This window comes from Epinephelus lanceolatus, chromosome 2 (assembly GCF_041903045.1).
Source record: "Epinephelus lanceolatus isolate andai-2023 chromosome 2, ASM4190304v1, whole genome shotgun sequence".
NCBI classification, from domain to species: Eukaryota; Metazoa; Chordata; class Actinopteri; order Perciformes; family Serranidae; genus Epinephelus; species Epinephelus lanceolatus.
In genome coordinates this window covers 10,396,259-10,422,492 of record NC_135735.1, presented here as the reverse complement: position 1 = coordinate 10,422,492, position 26,234 = coordinate 10,396,259, and the positions used below count along the sequence as shown (strand labels likewise).

Sequence of the window (26,234 nt, the reverse complement as noted above, 5' to 3'; positions counted from 1 at the left end):
TCTGACTGATTCAAAATTATCCCACTTATTAGACAGCATTTCTGTTAACCTGTCACAATAAAGACTTTGGCAACGAATCTGATTCCTGCTCCTCTTAATAAGTAAATATCAGAAAAACATTTCACCCATTACGTGTGACTTTTAATGCTGCATTTTGAAATTACACACATTTGGTAAAATGCCTTCTGATATGAATATTGACAGTATACACAGGGTGTTCACATTTTTACTTTAAAATTAGATACTAAATATTTACATCTCCTTATAAACTAGTGTTTAGCTGTCATTTCCTGTAGCTAGGTTGATTATTTTGTTGTCATTGCAGCTGCATCACAGTTCACTTTTGAGGGAGCAGAAACTCACATTTTCAAACAATGTGAGGTTGTTTTTCTGGAGTTTAAAATAGCACTGTTTTCTTCTTCAGGGCCAAGCAAATAAAGAGACAATACATTCTGCAGGCCAGGTAACATCAGCAGTTATAGTAGGGCTGGCCCCTAATAGTCGACTAAACGTTAGTCGTCCAGAAAAGTCATAAGTCGGCAGGATTTCATTGGTCACTTAGTCACAGAAGGAAAAAAAAAACTCTATTGGGAGCTGCGCCTTGTCAAAATAAATCAAAACCTATATGACTGGACCATGTGGGAATTTAATTTGAAAGGACAGACACAGGAAGTGGCCTCGCTCAGCAGTCAGACAGGAGTCAGGTAAATTTCCAGGGCTGGTACCTGCGGTTATTCCACAGGCTAGTTAATAACATGTCGGGCAGGAAATCCAAAGTGTGGGATCATTTTGAGAAGGTGAAGGACGAACCCAAGGTGATATGTAAACTCATCTTCATTGGTCGACTACAAACATGACGTATCATCTGAAACATGGAAGTAGCTACATGCCCATTAGCCCACAGCGTCATTAACAGGCGGCTCGGTTTGTATTTCTCTGTAATGTAGCACAGTGTTAACAATGTTACTGATACTATTCTTTCTCACACCTTCAACTCAAACCATTGTGTTGCCCCGCCCAAAATATATCATTTTATAATTAAATTAATATCATAAACATGCAGGTGACTAGTCGACTAATGGCTCTAAATGAAGACTGTTGGTCGACTAGGAAAATTCTTAGTCGGGGGCAGCCCTAGATAATACCATACGATTAATATGACAGGAGCACTGTGTCAATTTTACTTGCTGTAAAAAGGCGCAAACATGAGAATGACCATAAACCTCAAAATAAAACAAAGAGTAAATAATGTATAGGAGGATGCATGCCTGCAGATGGCAAACACATGAGCTTGTATGCACTTATGTAACTTAACCACTATCTGCTTTCTGTTGTCATCCGATTTCTTAAGAGGGACATACGCTCATTTTCAAAATTCATACATGTTATTCTTGAGGTCATAGACGATCTAAAAATATTAGTATACATGAATAACTCTCTCCTAAATGTTGCACACCCATGTTTCTATAGTTCCCCAGAAAACTTTATTTATTTATTTATTTTAAGTGACACTGCTTTATTCTTGGTTTTTACAGGTTTAAATAACTTTGTTTTGGAGAGGAGGAGACCTCTGACGATGACTGAGTTTATAGTAAAAATCTTTTGGACATCTGGATCAGAGATAAATTATCAGAGTAAGGCCTCGATCACACAGAAAGAGTTTTAGCAGCTGGAGGTGCATTTTTTTGTAATTGTTTTTAATGAGAATTAAGCTTTTTGCTCACATTTCTGTGCTCTAGGTGCCTTTTGCTGTAGCAATCTGAACTTGAGTTGAAAAAACTTCAACTCAGAGTACCCCATCTCTTTTTTCGTCATCTTTTTTCCCCATTGTCCAACTGAATGATTTGAGAGGCAGGCCCTCTGTGGCAGTCACTACAACAAGTTACAGTTTGTAATCAATGGAGGTGAAACTGGTGGTAGCGGTTGCTGGATACCCAGAGCTATACGACCCGACGATAGACAGCAGGTTGTCAAACTGCCCCCTACTCATCCTAAAATATGCCTGGAGACGGTCATCATGGAGGAGAAGCTCCTGGACCAACTGATGGTACTCCTTGTGATCCACCCTCTTTTTTTCTGCCTGAACATTTTAGGAACTAGTTACTAATAACGTAAGCGTAAGGACGTGATGGGGTGGTCACCTGGCAACACCAAAAAGGTGCAGCAAGCATGACTGATGGCATTCAATTTGAAAAAAAGGCAGTGTGGTGAGGCTCCCTGTATGATCGGGGCGTAAAAAGATAAGCACACATAGCAGGCGCAGGGCAAGCTGCTTGTCTGCGATGTGGCAAACAGTGTAGGATAAACATTTATTTGTTATGTGAAACTGCTTTATTTAGTGTTTTCATCACTTTTAATCACTTGATCTGTTTGTTCTGGAGAGGAAGAGACCTCTGCTGATAATTCGGCTCTTGGTCAAAACCTCCTGAATGATGAACATTGAAGGAATTTTGATCAGGAGAAGTTGTAGCTGGTTGCAATCTGCAATAATCACCACTAGACACCAATAAATTTCCCTAAATCTTACACAACTGTTCCTTTAAAGAGGGAAGGTATTGGTTTGGTGACTGTGTGAGTGATGAAAAAAGGATCAGTATATGTAGCATACTATAGGTTACTACTGTGCACGTCAACTCGTCTGATTTCTTCAAGTAAACTTACTAGTTTGTTGTCAGATATCCATGCTTCATTAGTTTCATCAAACGTTTAGTTTTATCATGGTTGTTATGTTGTGAATGGCACAAGAAACACCTGATTTCTCTGCTCAAAACTTTGTAAGTCCACCAGAGACCACAACAGATCCACTCTGAGCCTCTCCAAACACCCACAACCAGTCACAACAGAGCGACACATGAGCCAAGCTGCTCACAGTTTGTCTGCATGTGGTCTGCAGATCAGAGTGCACAGACACCGAGTGTGGTCCATCAACAGCTCTTCCTAATCAACCCCTGAGACCCCGGCCTTTTAGCCGCCAGCCCTCAACATGTCTCGCTGTGTTTACACACGCTGATTAGTTTGGTAAGTGTACAGAATGTCCCAAGGACGGTGATCTCTGAATCAATGTGCCCCTCAGTCCCATCCTTTATCTTCCCATCCCTCCGTCACAAAAGCCAGAGATCCCCTTGGAATCGGCGAGAGAAATTAGGGGATCAGAGTCGGCCAACTCCTGAGCAAACAGACTGAGCTAATGGACCAGCCGGTTTTCTCCTCCCCTCAAATTATTAGCAGAGCGAGGGAATGTAGCCAGTCCAGTCATGATGTTAATGCTAAAGCTCGCTAATCCCTTACACACACACAGTGGCCTCGCACTTGCCTTGATACACACACAGCTACCGGGTAATCACTCCACCACCCAAGCAGTGGGAGAGGATGAGAGAGCAAAGGAATGAGACTGAAAGTGAACACATACACATGGCGGGGTTCCTATGTGAGATGTGAGAAAAACGGCAAAGGAGGAGAGAATCCAGGACATCGTTCATGGCTGAAAGTTTTTCCACAGAAGCTTCGATTTGACATGATTGTCCTCATGTATGTGTCGTAACTGTGTCTAAGATTTTTCTGGAAGTTTGCTTGATGTGTTACTTCCAAATATGTCAACTCTGAGCCCTTACATTTCACAAACAAGAGCTTGGAATAAACTGAAAAAGTATTTGGATGCAGCCTGATGCACACAGGAGCACAAGCCAGCACAAACCCACTACAATCTTCCTCCTCCTCTCCATCATCACATCACTGTGGAAGCCTGTCTCCTCCAGGTTTAGGTTGGCAACAGCTGGCTAAAGCTGAATATGCTAATGCCAGTTCTTGGGAGGAGTACTTTGGGCTTATGAGGGATTAGCGCTTGTTGGCCAGCCCTGACTCCCCGCTGAGCGAGCACGCTAATACAGGTGTTAGTAAACTGGCATTAGACTCCAGCTAATTAGCTTCCATTCACAAAGTGATTGTCCAGCCAGCTCTGCCATTTGTAGTGGTGTTTGCTCATCGGCAGGGAGGTCTCTGTGCTGTGGTGGGTCCGTTATGATCCGACATGATCTCCCTTCTTCCTTCTTTCACTCTCCCTGGAGCCTGCTGGACAGCAGGGCCCATCCAGGAGACAAACTGAGCTGGTTGTATAAGAGCAAGAGGCCAAGACAGAGGAACAGAGGAGAGCCAGCAGCATCACACTGCCACAGTGTCCATTATATAAATATGAGAATGCAACTTTGTTTTGGTCTTCCAGCCACACTAAGCCAACATTACGACCATCCAAAACATTCTTGTGTCTGACTATCATGCGATAAAACAAACTATTGACAGCCAGAACTGTACACACCTGACATGTCAGTAAGAATCCATCATCATTACTCAGCAAACTGTGTGCACAATTACTGTATGTACAGTGGATCAAGCTGAACCAGTGAGATAGTCTGTAATCCTAATCGCTGTTCGTGTGCTACTATGTGTAGCGTGCTACACTAGTGAGGTAGGTCATGATGTACGTCACGTAACGTTAAATCAAGTGAGTAACAACCGTACTTATCTGAGGCCAAACCCTAACCCTAACCACAGACTTTTGTTGGCAAAACTTAAGGATGTAAACCTAGTGACTGTTTTACCAACATTTTAAGTTTATTTTGAAAAAAAAAAGACTATGCATATAACAAGCAGAAACTGTTCATTCCCTGTGAAAAACCAAAGTATATTTTGAAAAGACACAATGCATGCGCTGTCCCTGAACATCCAAAATAGATACAGGAGGATACCTAGTGTGTCATATTTTGACATGTATTGACCACTGACCAATGGTATGAAAAGTCTTGAGTGTCACAGCCCAGGGACTACCATTAGCTTTCATTAGCTGGTAGCATTTATACCCCTCGTACAAATCTCATTCTGTCATCTGACAACAAAAAAGGAAGATGTGTCAATGACAATACTGAATCACAAAGTGACCAAAGAGAGAACTACAGGTTACCCTGTAGAGCTTTACCCTGATAAGAAGAAGGTGAGTAATGTGTAGCGAGGTGTAGGATACAGAAAATATATTTTAAAAAATTACCAATAAATTAAAATGAAACATTAAAATACTGGTAATAAAATTATTGTTTTTCCGTTATTTTGTTTCACATCAGAAAAAACCCCACAAACATGTCATGACACAGTATGCATGGAATTATTCATTTAGACAACAGAAATTTAAATGACAATTAGATAAATTATTGTGCTTATGCCACTGAAAGTTAAAATATGATGATGTGATATTACTGCCAAGCCCTCCATTCAACCAAAATCTCTTTACCAAATGGTGTCTGATAATTTTCTACAAAGTTGCTGTCCACAGTGACATGCCAAGATAATAGAAAAATATGTTCATGTCAAACATTTATTTTATGAACAGATATGGACATGCAATCTTTATTTTTAGATTTACTGGCCTGTTTGTGGCCGATTGGCTATTTAAATCTACTGCTGACCTACGATCCATGTCTCTCTGAGTCCCTATTTCAGTTACTGTGTCCAAAATATCACTATTTTTAGAAACAGGCCAAAACAAAAAAAAAAAAAAGAAAAAAAAGAAATTACATTTCAAGTAATTTCAAAGGTACTATAGAGTTAAAATACCTAAGGAGGTCAGGGAATGTTTTTAACCTAAACATACAAAGCATTATAACTACAGTTATGAGGCTTTCTCCATTTTGTCTTCAATTCAATTCATTTCAATAGAATTTTATTTATCCCAAATGAAATTCTTGTGCCAGAGCATGCTTCAAATTACAGTAACACTAGGTACAGTAACCACAATTTAACGTTCACAGCAAGTAACATCCAGAACAACCAGTGGGTTCCCTGGTCACTGGTCACTCACTGGGCCCAGTATACCTGGCAAAATATACAAATATACAAGACAGAAGTGTTCTCAAGGAACAAAAGCAAAACCAGTGCTTGATAGAGTAACAACAGGAGTACGAGAAGTACAAGAGTTACTAAACATGAACTACAATGGTGGGAAAAACCAACTGTGCCTGATAATCAATGTTATACTGAATCTTTGTTCTTGAACAGTAAAAATGTGGTAGGCCTGTGTTCCGTGAGTATTTTGCCATTGCTGTTTATGACGGTAACTTCTTCATGTTTGCATGTGCGATGGACAAAATGATTAACCCATTATGAATATAGGTGGAGGACAGAAGCTGAGAGATGGGTATTACGTGCCCTACACTGTCGCTGGATGTGGGAAAGAGACTAAAGGTTAGTTGGTTGACATTCCCGAAGCCTTTCAGCTGGGGATGCCGGCAGTTCAAAGGACTCATTAAGCTTTGCCCGTCCTGCCACAAAGGGGAGATTTAAGACAGCAAATAGATCTGATAGTGAAAACTCAAAGCCAAACACAAATATCCACTAAGAGGCTTTGGTGTATTATGCCATTATTTCCCCATACAAGACTGATACAGACTTAACTGTTTCAAGTTTAATTTTCTCCTGGGAAAGTCTCATCATAACTGATAATCTGTCCTTTTCATGTTTCCCATTCAGATAAATGATGAGCTGAATACTGATAACACCAATCATAAATATTGACATTTCATTAGGTGTTGGTGGTCCTAAACTCTGCCGTAAAATATTCTACTGAAACCAACGAACATATCGACTACTATACTTTGGATATATATTTTGAAAAAAGGCTGGTAAACCCTGATTAATGTGAGTATGAGTCCCAACGGCAGACAAGAAGGAATCTCCTGCCACTTAGCTGACTGACTTTAACAAAGCCATGATGATGACAAGGACTCAGGGGCCAATACACATTCACACAGACAAAGGTTTGCAGCTCAGCAGCAGGAGAAAGTCTGTGGTTAACTTTGTGAGGAAACAAATTTCACTTCATTTGTCTAACATTTCACTGGACTGTCTCGTCTATGCAGAATTGTCTTTTATCTCCTTTTCGGGTTCCTTTGCTCGAATCTCCATGCATGGTTTGGAAGCTCATTTTGCTGAGCTTGTTTGATGATATTTGTGTATTGAAGGCCAGTATTATTCAACCTACTTATACAGCCTCAGATTTCTTTGGGCATTGTCACTCTTTCACAGTTTTTGTCACAGGAATGTTTGCACTTCCACTTTTTTTAGGTTTTGTTTTTTCCGTTTGGGTTTTTAACGTCAAAGGTGCAAGTAAGCAAGAAATATGAAGGTGCAGTCAGGTGAAATGGCAACTGTTTTGTTTGTTATTCAGCGTAGCATGTATTTTGATTTTGGTCAGTGCAATAAGCACACCACAGGCCAACTACTGGTTTGATTTTTTTTGCTTCTTTCATCTCTCTTTCTGTCACAAGAAACCACAAGCACACATGCCATGACGGTCACTGAAATGCCGCTGGTTATGACAAAGTTTACCAGCATGTGCAAAGTAACACTATTTATACAGAATTCATCAGTATATTTGGTTATTAAGAAAAACTAACTCTCAGAGCGGTTTAAGCGGAGTTATGGGTCATACACTCTAAAACAGATGCAAGCACATTCGGCACATGTGCATGTTTTTATGTTTTACCTACACTGTGTGTCTGCATAGAGTGCAGTGTTAACACATTTGCCAGCATGCAACATAATGTGGGTATCAGACACTTACTGGTTTGAGTAATTCAAATTTCACTTACCCTAGAATGATGGTGGCTTCACTCAGATTTCTCCATCGCTGGCAGAGGGCAAACTTGTTGTGACGGGCATGGCAAGACTACTTAGATGTAAGTACACGTTGCTCTCTCCTTTCCTCTTTTCCATATTCTACACTCAGCGTAGTTGCACATAATGCATGAAGGCTTGGATTCTTCCTAAAAAAGAATAAAAACATTTGTTGTAATTTTTTGTTGTAACTCCTGAAAAACAATTTAATCACAGTCATCTGATTGGTCACTGGAAATCTCCACCATAAAATAATCCTTTAAAAACATGTCATCTCACAAACTTCTGTCACATCTGCGCCTTCCTTAATCTGTGCTGTTTAAATCTTGAAAATGAGTTTATTTATAGCTCAGTTTCATCCTGTAAAATCTGTGTTTTCTACATCAGGATAAATTATGTTTTATTTAAATGCACTAATAAGAGAAACCAACTAAATGCAGACGGGCAGGCAGACATATTAGTTAGCAGCAGGTTGGCCAGATGTGCAAGTGTAGTCTTATCTCTACCTGCTGGGAGCTGCCTGGTCCCCCAGACTCCCTTTAGGACCCTTTATTGAAAAACAGTGGAAATCTGTTTGCTCCTTTAATGAGCCCATTGTTCCTCAGAGGAGGTAAAGCAGGTCTCATTGCTGCTTAGCTGCAGCTTTTTGAGCAGGAAAGCTCCTCTGAGCACCGCTGATACTCGGCTTTACCTCGAACATATTGTGAAGGTCTGAGCCTTATGTCTGAGCCTGCAACAAAGCCGAGCCTGAGGAAGACTGTGAGCCTCTGATCAGCAGTGAAAGAAGCGGTACAATAAAGTACCTCCACAGTAGGGCAGAGGATCTGGCAGCTGGTATGGCCTTTTTAACTCCTCAGACTTTAGATTTTTCCCCTTAAGTTTCTCCTGATGTTGCTTTAAATTGAGACAGAATAGTTTGTATAACAATTAACATACCAAATACCACTATATAGAGAGCATTTTTTTAAGGAATCCGGGCCTTTATAAATTGTAATTGTAAATAAAAAGTACAGTTTAATAAATGCAATATTTTAAAAACTGCTTAAAACACAACTAATACATCATCAAATTTGCAAGTTCTTTCTTTTTTGATGCTTATTCATAGAGACTCAGGTGAAAATCAGTTTGAACTCTCTAAAAAAAATTGTCTTTTTTTCCAGTGGAAATCTGTAAAATGATGAGCCTTGCTGTGACACTTCATTGAAGCAAAATTAAGGTTACAAACCATAATATGTCCTCACTGCAACCCTAAAGACAAAGTGTCTTTAACACGCTCAGAACTTGAAGTTTATCATAAAACTCTCATGTTGCTTTCTTACTGCTAAAACTAACCTGTAACAAGACAACTTGAAACACACTGAAATATTCATGGATCTGTTATCATTTGGACGATAAAACACATTGGTGACTAATTACCATTGAAGTGTATGACAATAAATGGATATCTGAGCAGAAGGTCACAGAAAAGCAAAAGGCATAATCTTGACTATTGTTCGCACCAGCCGCATCAGCAGACACAGCAACAAATAACGGCAACAGTCGGCTCTAATGATGGAGACTTCTCTCACAACACACACACACATCATAGGTACCATCGAACGCTGCATCTTGATCAGACAGTGCCTCTCTAATTGAGCTAATCCCCACTTCAGGATCAGCGCTGTCCCCTGAGGTCCGACCCTCCACCCTGCCTGTCTTCTGCTCTCACTGTCCCGGCTTAAAGCTCCCGTCCCCTCTGTGGCTCATGTGGACTGCAAAGCTGTTTATTGGGAGACAATGGGCAGCAGATTGTGCTGTCAGGCTCCATTAATTTCCATCATTAGCATCACACTCCAGAGTCTGTGGAATCGGGGGCCTAAGCCTTCAGCTGTGTTTGTGTACAGCGTGTGTGTGTCTGTGAATCTGTGTTTGTGTATGTACATGTATACAGTATGTAGGCATGCATGTGTACACACATATGCTTAAAAGTCTTATTCATAAATGTCTTAACAGCCTTTTCTCTATCTTTACAGAATTTCAGAATCTGTTTTAAGGAAATAAAAACATCAATATAGCATGCGGTGCAATATATCACTATACAAAAATGTGTCCATGTAGATGTTGATGCTAACAAAAGATTATCGACAGGAATACTAACTAAATCTAATTAGTTGTGACAAAGGGTGCAAATAAATGTCATCGGTTATCACTGAACCATCAGAGGTCTCAACTGCTGCCTGACAATCCTGACAAGCTTATAATCTTAGAACAATGACCTGCAGCCATGGGTGTAGATTTTGAGGAGGACACACGGGACACATCCCCCTTAATATTTAGAACATGTGCATTTGTTGCCTGAATAATAACCTCCTGAGACCCTGCATCCTCATATGAGGACATCATATTTTGGGTTTGCAGCACCTTAAACTTCATTCTGTTTAACTCAGACCTGTTGTCCTCATTTCTAGTGGTAGTAAGAACACAATACACTAATCCATGTAAAAACAAGATGGCAGTCATCTCTGCCAAGTCAGTCTACAGCTGATCACGGCACAAGAGTGGACAAGGTCCAAAACCTGATCACATCACGTATGAAACTTGTTTAATAATGTTTGTAGTTTGATATGGCAACAAATTTGACCAATTTTAGTAACAGTAACAAGCTAAGATGCTATTAATGAGGAAGCACTTGTTTGAGGACATAAGGACTTGATTTTTTGTCTCATTTGAGGACATTGGGACTTAATTATTGTTGTAATTATTGTAATGATCCCAAATACCCTGGAGAAATTAAAGATGCATACCAATCAAAAGTTCGGGTTTAGGAGGATAAAAATGAAAGTAGCAGAGGACTCTTATTCTGACATAATTTAAGCCAGTTAGGCCATAAATTGATGCAAAAAAGGCACAAATTAGTGCATTAAAAAAAAAATAAAAAATAAAAAAAAATCACTAGAATGCAGGAATTTAAGTGTTCGATTTAAAACATTTTCTTGAGGATGCCAACACCCCCAGTTTTATATGTGTCCTCCCCTAATGTTAAAATGAAACCTATGCTCTTACCTACAGCAGCCATCTAAAATCAGTTTGTGTTTAGGTGTATAAAAGAATCGAACTAAATCGTTTGGAGACTCTTATAAGTTCAGACCTTTTCTTTTTAAATTTGAGTACATTTACATCTGCACATTTTTATTCTTCCGTTTGATTTTATGTAAAAGCTCTTTGCATTAAAAACCTTATCAAAAACAATTTACAAATTAAGTAAAAATGATAAAACTTGACAGCAGTTAAATGCACGTTTCAGGAGGAACTACAACAGTTTGTTTTAATTCCAGTTTTGTTGCAAATATCATCAATGTGTCAACCCATAAACTCTGTATCGTGTACAGTATTGAACTGTGAGCTCAGTCACACCTGAGATTGTTTCTGGATTTGTTTTCATCAGAGTGAAAACTTTGGTAATTTTTCTGTGACTTAAAACATATGAAGATACAGTATTGTTGACTTTAAACTAAATATTCTAGCCCTGGTTCAGCTGTGACTTTTCTTCTGTTTGTGCATTTCAGCCTCAACTACAGAAATTACATGACACACATGGTATATTCTCGGTGTGAAGAAGCAGTTCTACTATATCTGTGATTCTGCGCCAAGATCACAAATCAAGTGTAAATCCATATAGGCAAATGCCTTATTATATTAGCATACATTCATTATCTGTTCTACCTGTTTTCCCCTGCACCTGTAGTAAAAGTCTTACAAAACATTTATCAGTATTTGCCAGCAGATATTGAGCGTTGGTTTCAACTTCAGAGACATACATCAATGAATCCCTCGTTCATACTACATACAGTATTAGTTTGTCCTGTGTGAGCCATTATTTCACATCCACTGTTGGTAAAGCTAATCCTGTCTGAATAGGACTTCAGGTGAAGTGTGGCAGAACAGCAGTGACAGAGACATCAAACATATTATGCAATGCTGAGGAAACACAGGAGGGACTGTGATTGAAATATAAAGAATTTGAAAAAGCCAAAGAAAATCAACTCCTTATGATCCATATGTCTTTTAGTGTGAGCTAATCAATGGTCAAATGCAATTGACCACTGACCACCATTGGTATTTCCACCTCCAGCAGCGGGGCTCTAAAAGGAAATTGAACCACGTTTCTGCCACGCACCCACTGAGGCATAAGCCTTCTTACTCCAACTTCCTGTCTGATCAATGCGAGAGACAATGACTCAACAGGTGCGACAGACAGGAGCCCAGCAGCAGCTTTCCTCCCCGCCGCTAGGCCCAATTAGCACCCGCGGCTAAGGAACAAAGAGGCGACATTTCATTTCAGCAGAGTGCCAGTTTAAGGCCTCTTCTCTCAACCTCAGCCTCTTTTCTTTCTGTCTCTTACTGCTGACATCTTTAAAGGATCATCCCTGGCTCCATCATATTCTATTAGATTGGGTCGATGCCTTGTGTTCGAAGTGGCAGGGGTGTTAAAAACATGGGGTGTTGATGAATTCATTGCATGTGACTGGACTTGCTTTCTTTGTGTGAAGGTTTTGGCTAATGAAACCCCCTGAAGGTTTGACAAAAGGCAAAGACATTTTTCAGGGTTTGGTTCGTACTCCAGGTTCAGGCTGGACTTTCTGACTGAATCACACACAAGTCCTGCCATCCCGCATAACTTTTATAGAAAGATAAGATCCTATGCATCCTAAATTTAGTTAAAAAGCTTTACATCTCTTTTACAGTACCTCTGCTGTAAATTGCTTTTCTCTTTCTCCTCATGGCTGACAGACCATCATTTATGTACTGCTATTAACTGTGCCATATTTAACATCAAGTCCTTTTATTCAACATCTTTTCAGATATTCTATTTATGGTTTTTGCACATTAAATCTTCCATAGAATGTTCCTCAAATTAGGCCAAAACACACAAATTTTGACAGAGTATTTCTTATGTAAAAGAAGCTTTTATTTTCCAGCAAGTAATTTTAAGAGTGTGACCTGACTGGTTTACATGACACCACAATGGCTGAATAGCAGCTTGCATTCAGCTTTGTAAGATAAAAGAAATTACAGTAAGTTAAGCTTATGGGTTTAAATCTCCACCTGCCTTGTTCAGATCAGTCTCTGCTCTATAAAGGTTGGTCCAGTCTAATGAAGTCATTACAAATGCTGCAACTTCAAATGAAGAGGACAGACATGAATAACCTAAAGAGGTTATAGGTCAGTTTGGCTACACCTACAGGATGTAGAGTAATATTGAGACAATGTTCATTGTCCAGCCCATGATATTTTCAGGAATGGATTGAGCTGATGACAAAAATGGATTCATTTGAAAGGGTTACATACAGAGTGATGGGGAGAGAAAGTATTTTTGAGTATTTTCTGGGCCTCTCCCTGGCCCTAATTTTGTACTGGTATAACTTGTTGGTAGATTCAGATGTAACTGGTATGGTTAAAGCACTTTCTCTCTTTCTTTTCTTTGTTTCTTTTGTGTTGTCCAGGTTGTGTCTCATGTTGAAGCTGTAGCTACTGAATGGCCGCAAGTAGCCTTGGATAATTTTAGGGGAGAAATGACTGTCTTTGTGGACTTAGGTCTGTTAAATCCACCTCCGTTTTGTCTGACAGGAAGTTGTCTGTGCTTTCTGTTTAAAAAAAAAAAAAAAAAAAAAAGATGGGGCAGTGAACACATCTTTTGATTGTTCTGTGTTATAACTGCTGTTTTGTTCTGTTGTCTTTATCAATAGCTTTGTCTACAACATAAACTAAAAAGGTTTGACACAAGTGCTAGTTCCCTGCAACTAGAAAAACAAAGCTCTCTGCAGTGATAAACCAGAAAACACAGGTGCAGGTCAGAGTGGTGTATGCAAGGGCTATGGGAGTGCTGCAACACAGTATTTCTTCACTGTGGTATTGCTTAAAATATACCACAGTGGCAACATGCTTGTCTATAACCGAACGTGCAGACAGAAGCTAAACTGTCCTAATACCAGTATTACAGTCTCAACTTGCACGGGTATGTATGCAATATCCATTTTATCAACAGCACAGTCAACTTTCTGTCGCATGGCTTATGTGTTGGTGCATTTGACTAAGCATAATGACTACTGCGTTGTATCTGTGTTTACTTTCTACTGCTGCTCTGCATGTCTGAATGTCATGCCAATCTGTGTGTTGGTGCTACATGTTGCTTGCATGCTGTTTGATGTTGTAGTGTTATTGTACTGTACTGGTGCTCTGCTGATGCTTGTTGCTTTGCATGGCTTCTGTTCTACTTTGACAATTTCTGTTTGCTGTAATTAATACTGTCTTTATGCTCTTTGTCGTGTGAATTTTATCATTTTATTGGTTTCAAAACATTTTACCAAAGGACTGTAGTTGAAAATTAGTCAACTGGCTAACACTAACACATTTACAGAAATGCTGATTAATGTGCATTGTCCTTATAGATAAAATAAATCCAAATCTAAAAATCTAAACTTTGATGACTTTGGGCAAAATGAAGGGAGGCCAACTGAGACCAGGTGATCTGTTTAAGAAGGGGGTTGAGCTTTAATTTATACCTTCCCCAAGACTGAGTCCTAAAACCTGCATATGAGACAGCATTTTGGTACTCTCGGTTCCCTCATCTCAAAGTCAATAAGTTTTTTGAATGGGTTTTTGGTTAGATGCCTGATATAAGGTCTGTGGTTAACACAAACTTTAGAGACTTTCACGTTTTGTTCTACGACATAAAACACATTGTAAATAATCTACTTGTGAATTTTGAAGCTTTTGGGTGTCTTTCAGAAGACAGTTGCTAAATGAGACTGAAGAATGTCATCATGCCAAATACAGCTTTACAGCCTGTGATAAGAATGTTGAGTCATGCGACCAGTGGTGTAACTGAGGGTATATGCAGGTATATGGGGCATACCCACTTCCTTCTCAGTAACCTATCCATCTGCCTAGTAGTACACCCACCCCATCAACTACCAGTACAGCACTACATGCGACCATGGTGTAGTGCAGGTATAGCACACTAAGTTTTTATGTCCTGCCATGCTCATACACACATTACTGAAACTCACTTTAAATGTTTGAAACAAGTTTCCCTGAATGAGTATCACTATTTCAATATTGGGAGATACAGGTGGTGTACATGAAACCTCTAGTAACACCAAATAAACAATTAAATAACACAGGTAGACTCTAATTATGTTTTAAGATGGGCCATTATGGCCACCCACAGACGCCATAACGGGAGATATGATGAACTGTCTTGAGTTTAGTTTCACTCACTGTTTGATGATCCAGGTGCTTGGGTTGGTTTTAGAGTTCACTGAACTGCAGGATGTACGGAGAGTTAAAAGATGATTCTGACTGCCTTGACAGTCGTGTTAAAAAAATGCAAACGAAATTCCCCAAAAAACGGGCCTTTCTCAAACAAATTTCAACTTAATGGGGTAATAAACGACTTCATTAAACAATGAAAACTAAGATTTACCTAAAACGTACGGCGGGTAAGCGGCCTCCTCCACGCTCCACCCTCACTTCCGCACACCTGCCTTTAATTAAAGGTTCCCAAGAAGCCAGGTAAGGTGGTGCGTTAGAGTGACTCAAAAAATAATGGGAAACTAGGACTTTCTAGAAATGGCTTTTAACAGCCATAACATAGAAACTAGAGTCGGCGAGGAATTTATAGTATTGAATATTGCAGCGATCTTTATAGTAGGGGTGTCAAACATACGGCCCGGGGGCCAGAACCGGCCAGCCAAAGGGGCCAATCCGGCCCTCTAGTTGACTTTGCACACCTAATTTTGATGCAAATGTGAAGGCTGAGAGGACTCAGGAGCAATTTAAACAGTGACCAGATAGCCTACTTCATGCAAATACAAATAACATATTACAAAAAACTAATATAACATGCTAACGTTATTGGCACAAGCCTATGGCATTTTACATTGTATAAATTAGCCTAGCAGCTAGTGATCTTTTTCTCTTCTCATATAAAGCCACGGACAACAGCAACATTAAATAAAGTTAACGGTACAAAATTTGGCTTCATTACAACTCACAAAGTTCAGTGACAAAACAACTGTCTTGTACTAAACATGTTTTCCATACAAATATAACATGCTAATGTTATTAGCACAAGCTTATGGCATTTTACATTGTATAAATCAGCCTAGCAACTAGCAGAGATTTCCTCTGCTCATATGAAGCCAGGATAATTACTAGTACAAATTCCTGAAGGATAAATTATACACAAAACTTAAAATGCTATTTTTTTGTGGAGGCTTTATTGTCTTCACAATTTATTGTTTCTTATCTGTGAAATACAAGTAAATAAAACCTTCATTTCCACTGAGGGAAATGTTTTCAGCTTATAAAAGTAGACAAGAGGTCTGAAGGTCTGTAGTTACATTTCCGAGGAGGTGTACGTCAGGCTATGGTGTAGGCTCCATTTTGACGTAGAGCCTATGCCATAGCTCCGATTCAACACAGAAGTATCAGTTCCGCATTAAAGGCTTCTCCACTCCGACCAGAACACAGCTCTCTGAAATAACAGTGAATACTTACTGTGGTCATACTTAAAAGATATTGAACATTGTGCAGGATATTGTCAACTAGCAGCTTCAGTACAAAATAATCTGGATCAGACTTCTGTCTTAAAACAATATGGGTGGAACCCTGCTGCTGAAGCAATGACAAAACCTCAGATTGTAAATGGTTTGTAAGGCAGCGGATGACTTAACCTGCTTCTGTGTTAGCTTCCACTTTAGCTGAAAATTATGGGAAAAAAATCATATGTAATGAAAGTGAGTAATCGACTGACTGAATGTGGAAAAACTGAGATACTGTTGAATTTGCACCAAATGTTTCTTCTTTGCTTGGTAAATGAATGAATGTTTTCTGAGAAAAATTGAAGGGGTTGATATTTGTAGGTTATTGTGCAGTGGTTTCACTGGTCCAGCCCACTTGAGATCTAGTCTTCACTAGTCTTCACTTGTAAAGTGTGGGACTTAATGTTGCAGTTGTGCGACTGTGCATTTGTCTACCCTACCCATGGTTATCATCCCTTTATAAGGAAATTGATGATATCCTTAATGGTTGACACTTTATTCATAAATATAAACATAAGTATTTTACCCCAATTTCTGAACATCATTTATGAACATCTTTCTTAACCGGCAGGCCTTTTCCACAGCAGATATCTTGACTGGTCATAGTGGGAAAATTACACTGATGGCTCCATTAGTGTCCCATAAAGTGTGGTAATAAGTCAGAAACGGCCATCATTTTATTGATTGTAATAATTTATACCTGTGCTTTTTCTACACATCAAAACGTCTCCTGTCAAAAGGTTGTGTCAGAGATGAGCATCATGTTTTTAAAAGTATATTTTAATGTGCACCCATGCTTGTTTTTTGAGCGGAGCTTTCATATTCAAGAGCGCATGCGCAGTCCGTACAGCATTGTCCATAGTGGGACATGAGGATGAGAACGAGGTTCGCAGAGGTTCAAGGGTCTCTCCCTTTCTGTCCAGTTTATTATAATATCATACCTAATAAATACATTATACAGTTTACAGTATTGCTGTGAATATTCCCGTCGATCACTGACGGTGACGATTATTTCTATCTTTCCAGTCAGCCTATCAACGGAGCAGACACACAGCACCGTCCCCTAAAATGAAGCAACCAGGAAGTGTTCCAGCAATTTAATCGTCGCTCCTGGCGATGTCTGTTATGAAACTACTGGTCACCGCCCTAGGAAAAGCCACCGGGATCTTGACTGTCTTAATCGTTGTCATTGCAGTGGTTCTGAATTATTTCAACGACCCAGTTCCGGTTAAATACGCCAGGTAACGATCAGCGGAGGTCTCTGTTTGCTTCTATGACAGCTGCACACGGCACACATACAACCGTTAATGTAGCTGCTGTAACACCACAAACATACATTGATTGTAACGGCAGCTAAATGCGAATATATGTAATGTTTAAATGTGAGCTACAGTTTTCCCACACCTGTAAACGTCAGAGAGATATCTGTGTGAATGTTAATGCTGCAGATAGTTTGTCAGCCTCTCTGCTCTTAAATGTATGCCTTTAACCGTTGTTGCTTCCACACCTGTCACCTCTCGCACACATTTCACACATTAAAACATAGATTTATTTGTCTTATTTCAGATAATATGCCCATTTAAGCAACAGGACTTCCACAGTTTTGAATGTTACGCCTCAGCACTCTGTCTCACTGCTATAATGTTATTTTACCTCATTAAGTCTTGAGCAAAAACACAAATGTGGACGCTTTCTCAGTCGTTTTAAATCCTATCCACACATAGGACATGTCCTCATCCACAGGAAAGTCTTGGGAGCTCAAAAGGTTTACACTTCAGGTGCACTTATCAAGCATTGCCTCTCCATGTTATCAACAGTTGTGTCAAACAGTGACTAAGCACTTTCAGACCTGGCATGCAGAGACACATATATGACTGATCCTGATTTATTAGCTAATTAGACCTGTTAGACCAGTTTCAACTGCGGTTAAGTATGCCTTTATTCGGCTTCCAGCTCTACCAGTTTTATATGTCAACATCAAGGTTTATTAGCAGGAGATTTATGTATATTCAGCAATGCTTTGCAGTATAAGGTGTCAGCATTTTCAGCGTTCCTCCTTGGGTCCCCATGTGTATCCAGAGAGCCACCATCAAACCAAACCCCTTTAAGAAACACGTGCGTTTCTTTTTGGAAAACTCACCTTGTAAAACAACACTAGGACTGCATTCTGATTCTGAATTATACATCTTTACACATGTCATAAATTGCAGTTTTTTATGTTATATACACTCAATTAATACCATCCACCAAGGTTGACAAGAGTCTAACTCACTGCAGAGTCGACTTCCCTCTGTCCTAACACTGAACTAGTTTCAGCCTGATGATAGCATTAAACTATACTTTGTAAGTCAGTGTATTTGACTGCACAATTCATTTCCCATTTACCGCCCAAATAAGTATGTAAAAACATACCTTATGCCAAGATAGTAAATAATGTTTGTTCAGCATGTTTCACATTCGCACCAACTGTCGGCATAAAATACCTTTGTGTGATTTTAGCATTACCTGCACTTACGCATGCTGTTATCTGTTTCTGCTCACAGCATGGCTGAGGACATGAAGACGCTGGAGGAAAACTTCAGGCAACAAAATAAAAGCTGCTTCATCCTCGGTGCCTCTGGGGAAACGGGCAAGGTGCTGCTTAAAGAGCTGCTGGAGCGCAACATCTTCTCCAAGATCACTCTCATCGGAAGGAGGCAGCTCACCTTTGAGGACAAAGCATATGAAAACCTGGTTAGTGGGTTGATTCTCCAGTCAGTTGGCTCCCATCACGCTGAAGGTGACATGTCGCTTACTACTGTGTTTTCCATGCCTCCAGGTTCAAGAGGTGGTGGACTTTGAGAAGCTTGATGATTATGCTGCTGCGTTCCAAGGCCATGATGTTGGCTACTGTTGTCTGGGAACAACTAAAGCGAAAGCAGGGACTGTAAGTTTAACTTTATAAATCCAACATGGGTTCTTTACTGGTTGTACTTTAGCGCAGAATTACCAAAATACAGATTTGATGGGGTTGTTAGTCCTAAGCACTCACTCATTCATTTTCCGTAACCGCTTATCCTGTTGGGGGTTGCGGGGGGGCTGGAGCCTATCCCAGCTGACATTAGGTGAGAGGCAGAGTACACCCTGGACAGGTCACCAGACTATCACAGGGCTGACACATAGAGACAGACAACCATTCACACTCACATTCACACCTACGGACAATTTAGAGTCACCAGTTAACCTGCATGTCTTTGGACTGTGGGAGGAAGCTGGAGTACCTGGAGAAAACCTGCACTGACACAGGGAGAAGATGCAAACTCTGCACAGAAGGGCTCCCCCACCCTGGGTTCAAACCAGGAACCCTCTTGCTGTGAGGCAACAATACTAACCACTGTACCACCGTGCCACCTCAGCAATAGATCAGCAGTTTCTTTGCCATGTGCCAGCAGTAGTGCCCAACTGAAACTAGAGGGGGCAATATGTCACATGTTTTGTTAATTCCTTACACTAAACAGCTACTATACTCGCTGTAATATTAAAATAGATATATTTTTACATTAAGTCAACTACAGGTAAGCCGTGGCAGTCAGTGTCGTCAAAATATTGTTAAAATGCATTTTTATTTCTGCTACTTCTTTCTCTTATTTCAGGATGGATTTATCCGCGTTGATCATGACTATGTTCTAAAATCAGCTGAGCTTGCCAAAGCAGGAGGCTGCACACAGTTCCACCTGGAGTCCTCCAGAGGAGCTGATAAAAACAGCAGTTTTCTCTACCTCAAAGTCAAGGTATCTTATTTCCTTCCTATACTGCTCACCATTTACTGAAATCTTATTTATTTATTATACTTATTATTCCATAATGATTTTGGATAATCACTGAAAGATAAACATGAAATGGATTTTCTTCCAGGGACAAGTGGAGGCAGAGATCGAGGCACTGGGTTTTGACAGATACGCCATTTACAGACCGGGGTGAGGGATCTCATTTACTTAATTCAATCATTTTATGAGACACATTTATCATACGAGACAAGAACAATTGTTATTAAACTAAAATGTACATGCAGCAGGGTTCCCACGTGTCCTGGAAAACAGTTGACTGATTTTCCGGTCATGGAAAATACATGATTAATAAGAGAGAGTAAAATGTCCTGGAACATTCTCCTATTTCCCTTTAGCTGAGAATGAACTGGTTTGGTATCTATTGGGGATCCCTACCATGGATAACACTCCCATCTAAAAAGGGCTACATCATGTTCAGGATCCTATTAATAGTCAAATGGTAGTTAATGGAAGAGAGTATCATGAATAGGCTGCTCTTGGTGAAAACTTAGGGTGTGCCACATCATCTCGTTCACAATAATACCGATATAATTTTTAATATCATGAAAAATTCATATCATGATATTAGTGATATTTGGACCTGTTGACATATTGACGTCACGGCAACAACAACCATGGCTGAAAATGAAATTATTACCACCTCTATGATGGTTCCAAAAAGAGGAGCAGCTTCAGTAGTGTGGAATAAACTGTGGCGTCCTGAATGTTTTATGAACGGCCCCGGACTTCTCAGACTCTTTTAGTGACTTACAGCTCAGAGGAAACTCAGTCAGCGGCTCCTCTGGCAGCAGCACAGCGTCTCTCCCTCTCCTCTCTCACCATCTGTCATAAACATTTGGTAATGTAAACCTACGTGACGCTCTAGGATCGACAAAAAACCTACATATATGTGAACGTGTGGTAGTTGTGGTATCATAACAGCCTGTCACAGGTTACAGCGTGATGATTAGAGGAGAAATGGCAGAGCATAAAGGTCCAGGTGGAAAAAAAACAACTCAACCATTTAGGATTTTACTAAAAGAAGGAAATCACCTGTTGATTTATATATATAGATCCCAGGGGACATTTTTTTGTATTTGGGAGCTGTTTAAATGTGTCATTTGTGGAAGATTTTATTTTGTTGATCTATTATTGTTTTATACAGAATCTGAATCTCACTCTGAGTTACTGTTGTTCACAAACTAAAGAAATGAGAGATCACTTTTGTTTAGTTTTTACTGAATATTTGAAGGCAAACTGTGAAACTATATCACTTATTTTGTTGCAGTTCTATTTTCTTTTTTAAATAATTTGTCCTACCGTCAAGAATAAGGTTATTGCAAAAATACCCTGATATATTGTGATATTATTTCACGGCCATATAACTAGTGGGAACACATTAAACACACACCCAAGTCATGGGATGGATGACATTATAATTTCAGTGGCTGAAACTTAGAATAATATAAGTTACATTATGCTTCAAATGTGCATATCACTGCTGGCTGTTAAGCTGTTAAGCTTTATAGAATTTTATTGTATTTCTATAATCAAATTGTCAGAATTTCTACACCTGTACATGATTTTATCCATAGACTGCACATCTTTTGAATCAGACTTCCACATAGAGAAACATATTAGGGTATTGCACAATTCTGTCAAACTTTTTCAGCTATATACCCCCTCTGAAATATGTTTTCAGTTATGTACCCCCCGACCAGCGCAAAACATTGTTTGGCAGAAACACATTTAACAAATGTAAGTATAAACCTGGTTGCATTTGTTGCCATAGTTGACAGTTTACAGCAGTTAACAAATGCACTGAAAGTAGCAATATTTAATACAAAATTTGGTTTATCAAACTTACATTTTTTATTTGAGCTTATTATGCATGACTGACAGTTTTAAAAAGAAGAAAAAAAATTAATGTACCCCCTGCAGTACTCCAAAGTACCACTAGGGGTACTCGTATCCCCTTTTAAGAAACACTGAGGTAGATCATCACTGAAAATGTCCTGGAAAATGATCTCTAGAAAAGAGTGGGAACCCTGATACATGAATACATTCTGTACAACACAAGTTCTGTGTATAGGGAATCATCTTATCTTAATCGCATACTTTTAACTTGGCTAATACCAAATATTTGCACAGATATACCTGAAAATAAGCATCCTCATCCAGCTGAACTGCAGTTAAGTTTTAAGTTTTATGTAAATGACACCAAAACACATTGGACTGTGGGAATACGGGGATGGATAATGACACCTGAAAACATTACGCTTTTCTAATGTTTCTGGGACTGTGATCGAGTTTGTTTCTATTGCCTTGCTGCTGATTTTGAAGTTTGACAGGTTTCCAAAACTCCATACAGGAAACAAGGCTTCTGTGACACCATGTTACCGTTGTTCAAAGTCATGGCTGAAGCATTATAGTGTGATAGGAAAGGTACATTTTTACCAAATACAAGATTATAACAAAGTCACTGTGGTACAGAACTTAAGAAATATTTGATCGCATACTTTTACATCATATAAATTATTGATCAGACTTGATTGTCCCACTCTACTAAAGTCATTCTGCATGACATATTGAAAATCAATGTTGTCAATCGCCACAGTGGAGAGAAGAAAATTAGGTCAAATCTGCTGTATGAAGTTTGTGATTAAATAACCCGATGCTACCCAAATACAGTCTCTAAATCATCAATACCTTTTGTGTTTGCCTCCAACAGGGTTTTACTGGTAGATCGAGTGGAGAGCCGGCCTGCTGAGTTTATGGCCAGGAAATTCTTCAGTGCCCTTTCCTCTGTGTGTTCTACGTCCATGTCCATCCCAATCCAGGCGGTGGCAAAAGCGATGGTGTCAAACACTCTGATACAGCCTGAGAAGAAGACGGAGATCCTGGAGAACAATGCCATCGCCACTCTGGGGAAGAGTGCAGGGAAATAAAGGAGAGTAGGAAATACACTGAGGTGAGAAAAACACATAACAAGCAGTGGTTCCTGACATGGGACTGACACATGTTGGGTTAATGCTGTAGTCCTGTAAACTTAAGAGAGATTTAAATGGCAGTGTGCACTCTGAGATTACACACAAACAGAACAAATAAGCATAATTAATAATTAGGAGGTAGATTTATTTGTTCTGCATAACAAATCTATTCATAAGATTGCTGGTCGGTAAATATTTGGGACTCTGGTTTAAGGAGTTGTAAAGTTCTGTCCAATTTTGTTCCCGAGTCAGATAAAGAAAATTCTGCTAAGATGATCACTTAATTTATATATCCACAACAAAGGCTTTAGCTTTCATCTTAAGGTAATAATTCATGATTAATATTCAAGTTTTGACACAGTCCTCTTACAGCTGTGGTAAAGATTTAAACAATGAAGTCTGGAAAGAAAATATAAATCAAGTAGTTAGATTTCTTTTGCTTAAGTTACCGTAAAACTCAGAATATAAGTCGCACTGGCATATAAGCAGTCTATTTTTTAAGGTCTCAAACAGGGAAAACAAGGTTTTATATTACTATTTGTTAATAAAAACGTTATACAAGTTATTCCTACACTGTTTCCCTTTATTTTTAATTTGAAACACATTCAAAACACAATAACCTCTTAAGCAGCTTTGGTTACTTTTCAGATTGCAATTTTCCAAACAACCTCTTCAGGAAATAAAATTACGGTATAACAACATCTGAGCCATAAAAATGAGTTTAAATTAACGTTAAACTTCTTTTTTCTTTTTTAAGAAGACAGCATTACAGTACCTTATTACAGTGTGGGCTGTAACTATACATGCTTACTCAAATCCCAAAAACGAATGAGTTTAAATTACTACGTAGTGCCATCTTGTGGGTCAAATTACCTATGTCAGCATTTACCTTGGTCTATAGGTCGCACCAGTCTATAACCCGCACCCAACTTAGATGAAAAAAAGGGGGAAAAAAGTGCGACTTATACACCAAGTTTTACGGTAATTCTTTGGACTTTGGTTAAATTCACTGTTTTTCACATTATTTTATTTTCTCTTCTCAGGTCATTTCAGCAGCTGTACGGAGACGACAACATAAGCAAAATATTTTATCATGGAATTATATTGTTTTTTGGTTTTTTTTTTGTCTTGAATAAAATTTAATATTTTCATCAGGGAACAACTGCCAGGCTTTATCATGTGTGCCATTTGTGCTCTGATACAACACGCTGACCAACTGCCTTAAAGTAAATGCTGACGTTCATCCTGCATCAGATTAAAAATTCAGAATGTCTTTTACATGTTTTCATTAAGTTATTATCAATATTTAACTGTGTTTGATTTAGAAAATTGTTCTGATCATGACTATCAATATTATTAATATCTGATGTCTGTATCTGAGCTATACTGCATCTGTGCACCATTTGGTATATTGCATGCATATACACAATATCTATGCTACATCACAGGTCATTTATGAATTCATGCAGACAACATGCAGATTTTTGTTTTGGTTGCTCTCATTGCTCAAAGTGAAGCACTTCAAACTGCCTTTGTGTTTGAGAGATGATTCAAATAAAGTTGCCTTCTCTCTCTGTCTGGCAGCGCCCCCTTGTGACTGAATGTGGTTATGTCATTGGTCTCTAAATACTCGTATGATACAGACTCCTCCTCCTCCAGAAACCTGAGGTTCCATTTTATGTTTAAGTCCCAATAGCCAAATGAGTCTTGAACTCTTGAGATGCCACCTCGCAGAAGGTGACCTACACAGTGGCATTTTTTTCTGTAGGGTCTCAAACAGGTTTTCCAAGAGACTAGATTAGAATTCATATCTGTACATTTAATCTGCTTTAAGATTACAGAAATAGTCATTTGTGTTGATTAACCTGCTGGTGCTTTGTTTTTTAAATTCTGAATGAATTAAAAAAAAAACACATAGGTGCTCATGAAAACATGCTGTCTGGGGTGATACTTTTAATAACATGATGCTCATCTCTGATAGAACTCTTTAACAGAGGACATTTTGACATGTAGAAAAAGCACAGGTATAATTTATTATAAATTATAAAATAAATGATGGCTCAGTTACATACAGCCGTTTCTGACTTACTACCGCCCCTTACTGGGACACTAATGGAGCCATCAGTGTAATTTTCCCTCTATGACCAGTCAAATATCTGCTGTGAAAGAGGCCTGCTGGCAAACAAAGACGTTCATAAGAAATTGGGGTAAAACACTAAGTTATGAATAAAGGATATCATTTCCCTGTTTTAGCATAAAGAAGTTCATTCTGGAAACATTCATCCATTTACAAAACAAATGATGAACAGTGAACAATATCCTAAGGAAAAAAATGTGTAAAATCAACAGTATGTCTCAGGTTTTTTCTCATTCAGTCAGTCTACTACTCACTGTCATTACATGTGACTTTTCTTCATAATTTTTCACTAAAGTGGAAGCTAATACAGAAGCAGGTTAAGTCATCTGCTGCCATACAAACCATTTATAATCTGAAGTTTTGTCAGTGCCACAGCAGCAGGGTTCCACCCATATTGCTTTAAGACAGAAGTCTGATACAGATTATTTTGTAGTGAAGCTGCTGGTTGACAATATTTTGCACAATGTTCAATATCTTTAAATATAACCATATAAAGTATTGATTGTTGTTTAAGAGAGCTGTATTCTGGTGAGAGTGGAGAAGCCTCTGAGGCAGTATTTTACATGGGATATCTGCTCACTGTTGAAATTGCGCCTGAAACCTCTCAGCCTTCACAAGAGCATCAACATTAGGTGTGTTAAGTCATCTAGTGGACCGGATCGGACCCTTTGGTGGGCCGGTTCTGGCCCCTGGGCCATATGTTTGACACCCCTAATCTAAAGCAATCTTTGTAGCAAGACAGTCAGTTGTTGTTTCACACAGTAAAACAGATATAAAATGTTAAGAATTAACTGCTGACAGTCTGCGGGTCCATACTCTTTTTTTTAATCCAAAATATACAAATGTTTGCCTGCACACATCAACAGATTCTTCCTTCCTTCCTTCCTTCCGCACATGTACTGCATATACACTGCACATTTCATTAAAACACAGAAAACACCTTAATTTAACTCTCAAAAGTGATACTAAGCAAAATAATTTACCTCAAACTGACGTATTTGAGGGGAACACACAGCTTTCTCTTCCTCCTGCAGCCTTGGGTGTTGCCTTCAGGGCC

The 26,234-nt window shown here is 39.1% G+C and overlaps 1 protein-coding gene and 1 long non-coding RNA gene across 5 annotated transcripts in view; one reads left to right on the top strand and one right to left on the bottom strand.

Annotated features, from left to right (window-relative positions):
• Positions 1-18,887, bottom strand: part of LOC117255715 (uncharacterized) — a 59,311-nt gene extending 40,424 nt beyond the window's left edge. The window contains exons 1-2 of one of the 2 annotated variants that reach the window (XR_004501569.2): positions 18,750-18,887; positions 7,635-7,808 (exon numbers count right to left, since the gene is read on the bottom strand). This is a non-coding gene — a long non-coding RNA (uncharacterized LOC117255715). Of the gene's footprint in view, positions 1-7,634; positions 7,809-14,919; positions 15,158-18,749 lie in introns of those variants that run through there. The other variant, XR_013493142.1, reaches the window with a different exon arrangement.
• On the top strand, positions 17,089-24,617 carry htatip2 (HIV-1 Tat interactive protein 2). Of its 3 annotated transcripts, none has more exons than XM_033624853.2 (8): positions 17,089-17,147; positions 17,271-17,485; positions 18,788-18,977; positions 19,063-19,170; positions 19,877-20,014; positions 20,139-20,200; positions 22,782-23,021; positions 24,084-24,617. In XM_033624853.2, exons 2-7 carry the CDS (start codon positions 17,361-17,363, stop codon positions 22,996-22,998), a joined length of 840 nt encoding a protein of 279 aa, XP_033480744.2. In that variant the 5' UTR covers positions 17,089-17,147; positions 17,271-17,360; the 3' UTR covers positions 22,999-23,021; positions 24,084-24,617. The 3 variants fall into 3 exon arrangements, with proteins under 3 accessions (XP_033480744.2, XP_078029948.1, XP_078029949.1); XM_078173822.1 differs by having other exon boundaries at positions 17,097-17,147; positions 17,275-17,485; XM_078173823.1 differs by having other exon boundaries at positions 17,098-17,485; positions 24,094-24,617.
• Positions 24,618-26,234: the final 1,617 nt, after the last annotated feature.

Excerpts from the sequence above, each read along its gene's own strand:
- htatip2 (XM_033624853.2), top strand. The coding sequence starts at position 17,361 with ATGTCTGTTATGAAACTACTGGTCACCGCCCTAGGAAAAGCCACCGGG. Across the intron at positions 18,978-19,062 it reads ACAAAGCATATGAAAACCTG|GTTCAAGAGGTGGTGGACTT; the intron begins GTTAGTGGGTTG and ends CCATGCCTCCAG. Across the intron at positions 19,171-19,876 it reads CTAAAGCGAAAGCAGGGACT|GATGGATTTATCCGCGTTGA; the intron begins GTAAGTTTAACT and ends CTCTTATTTCAG.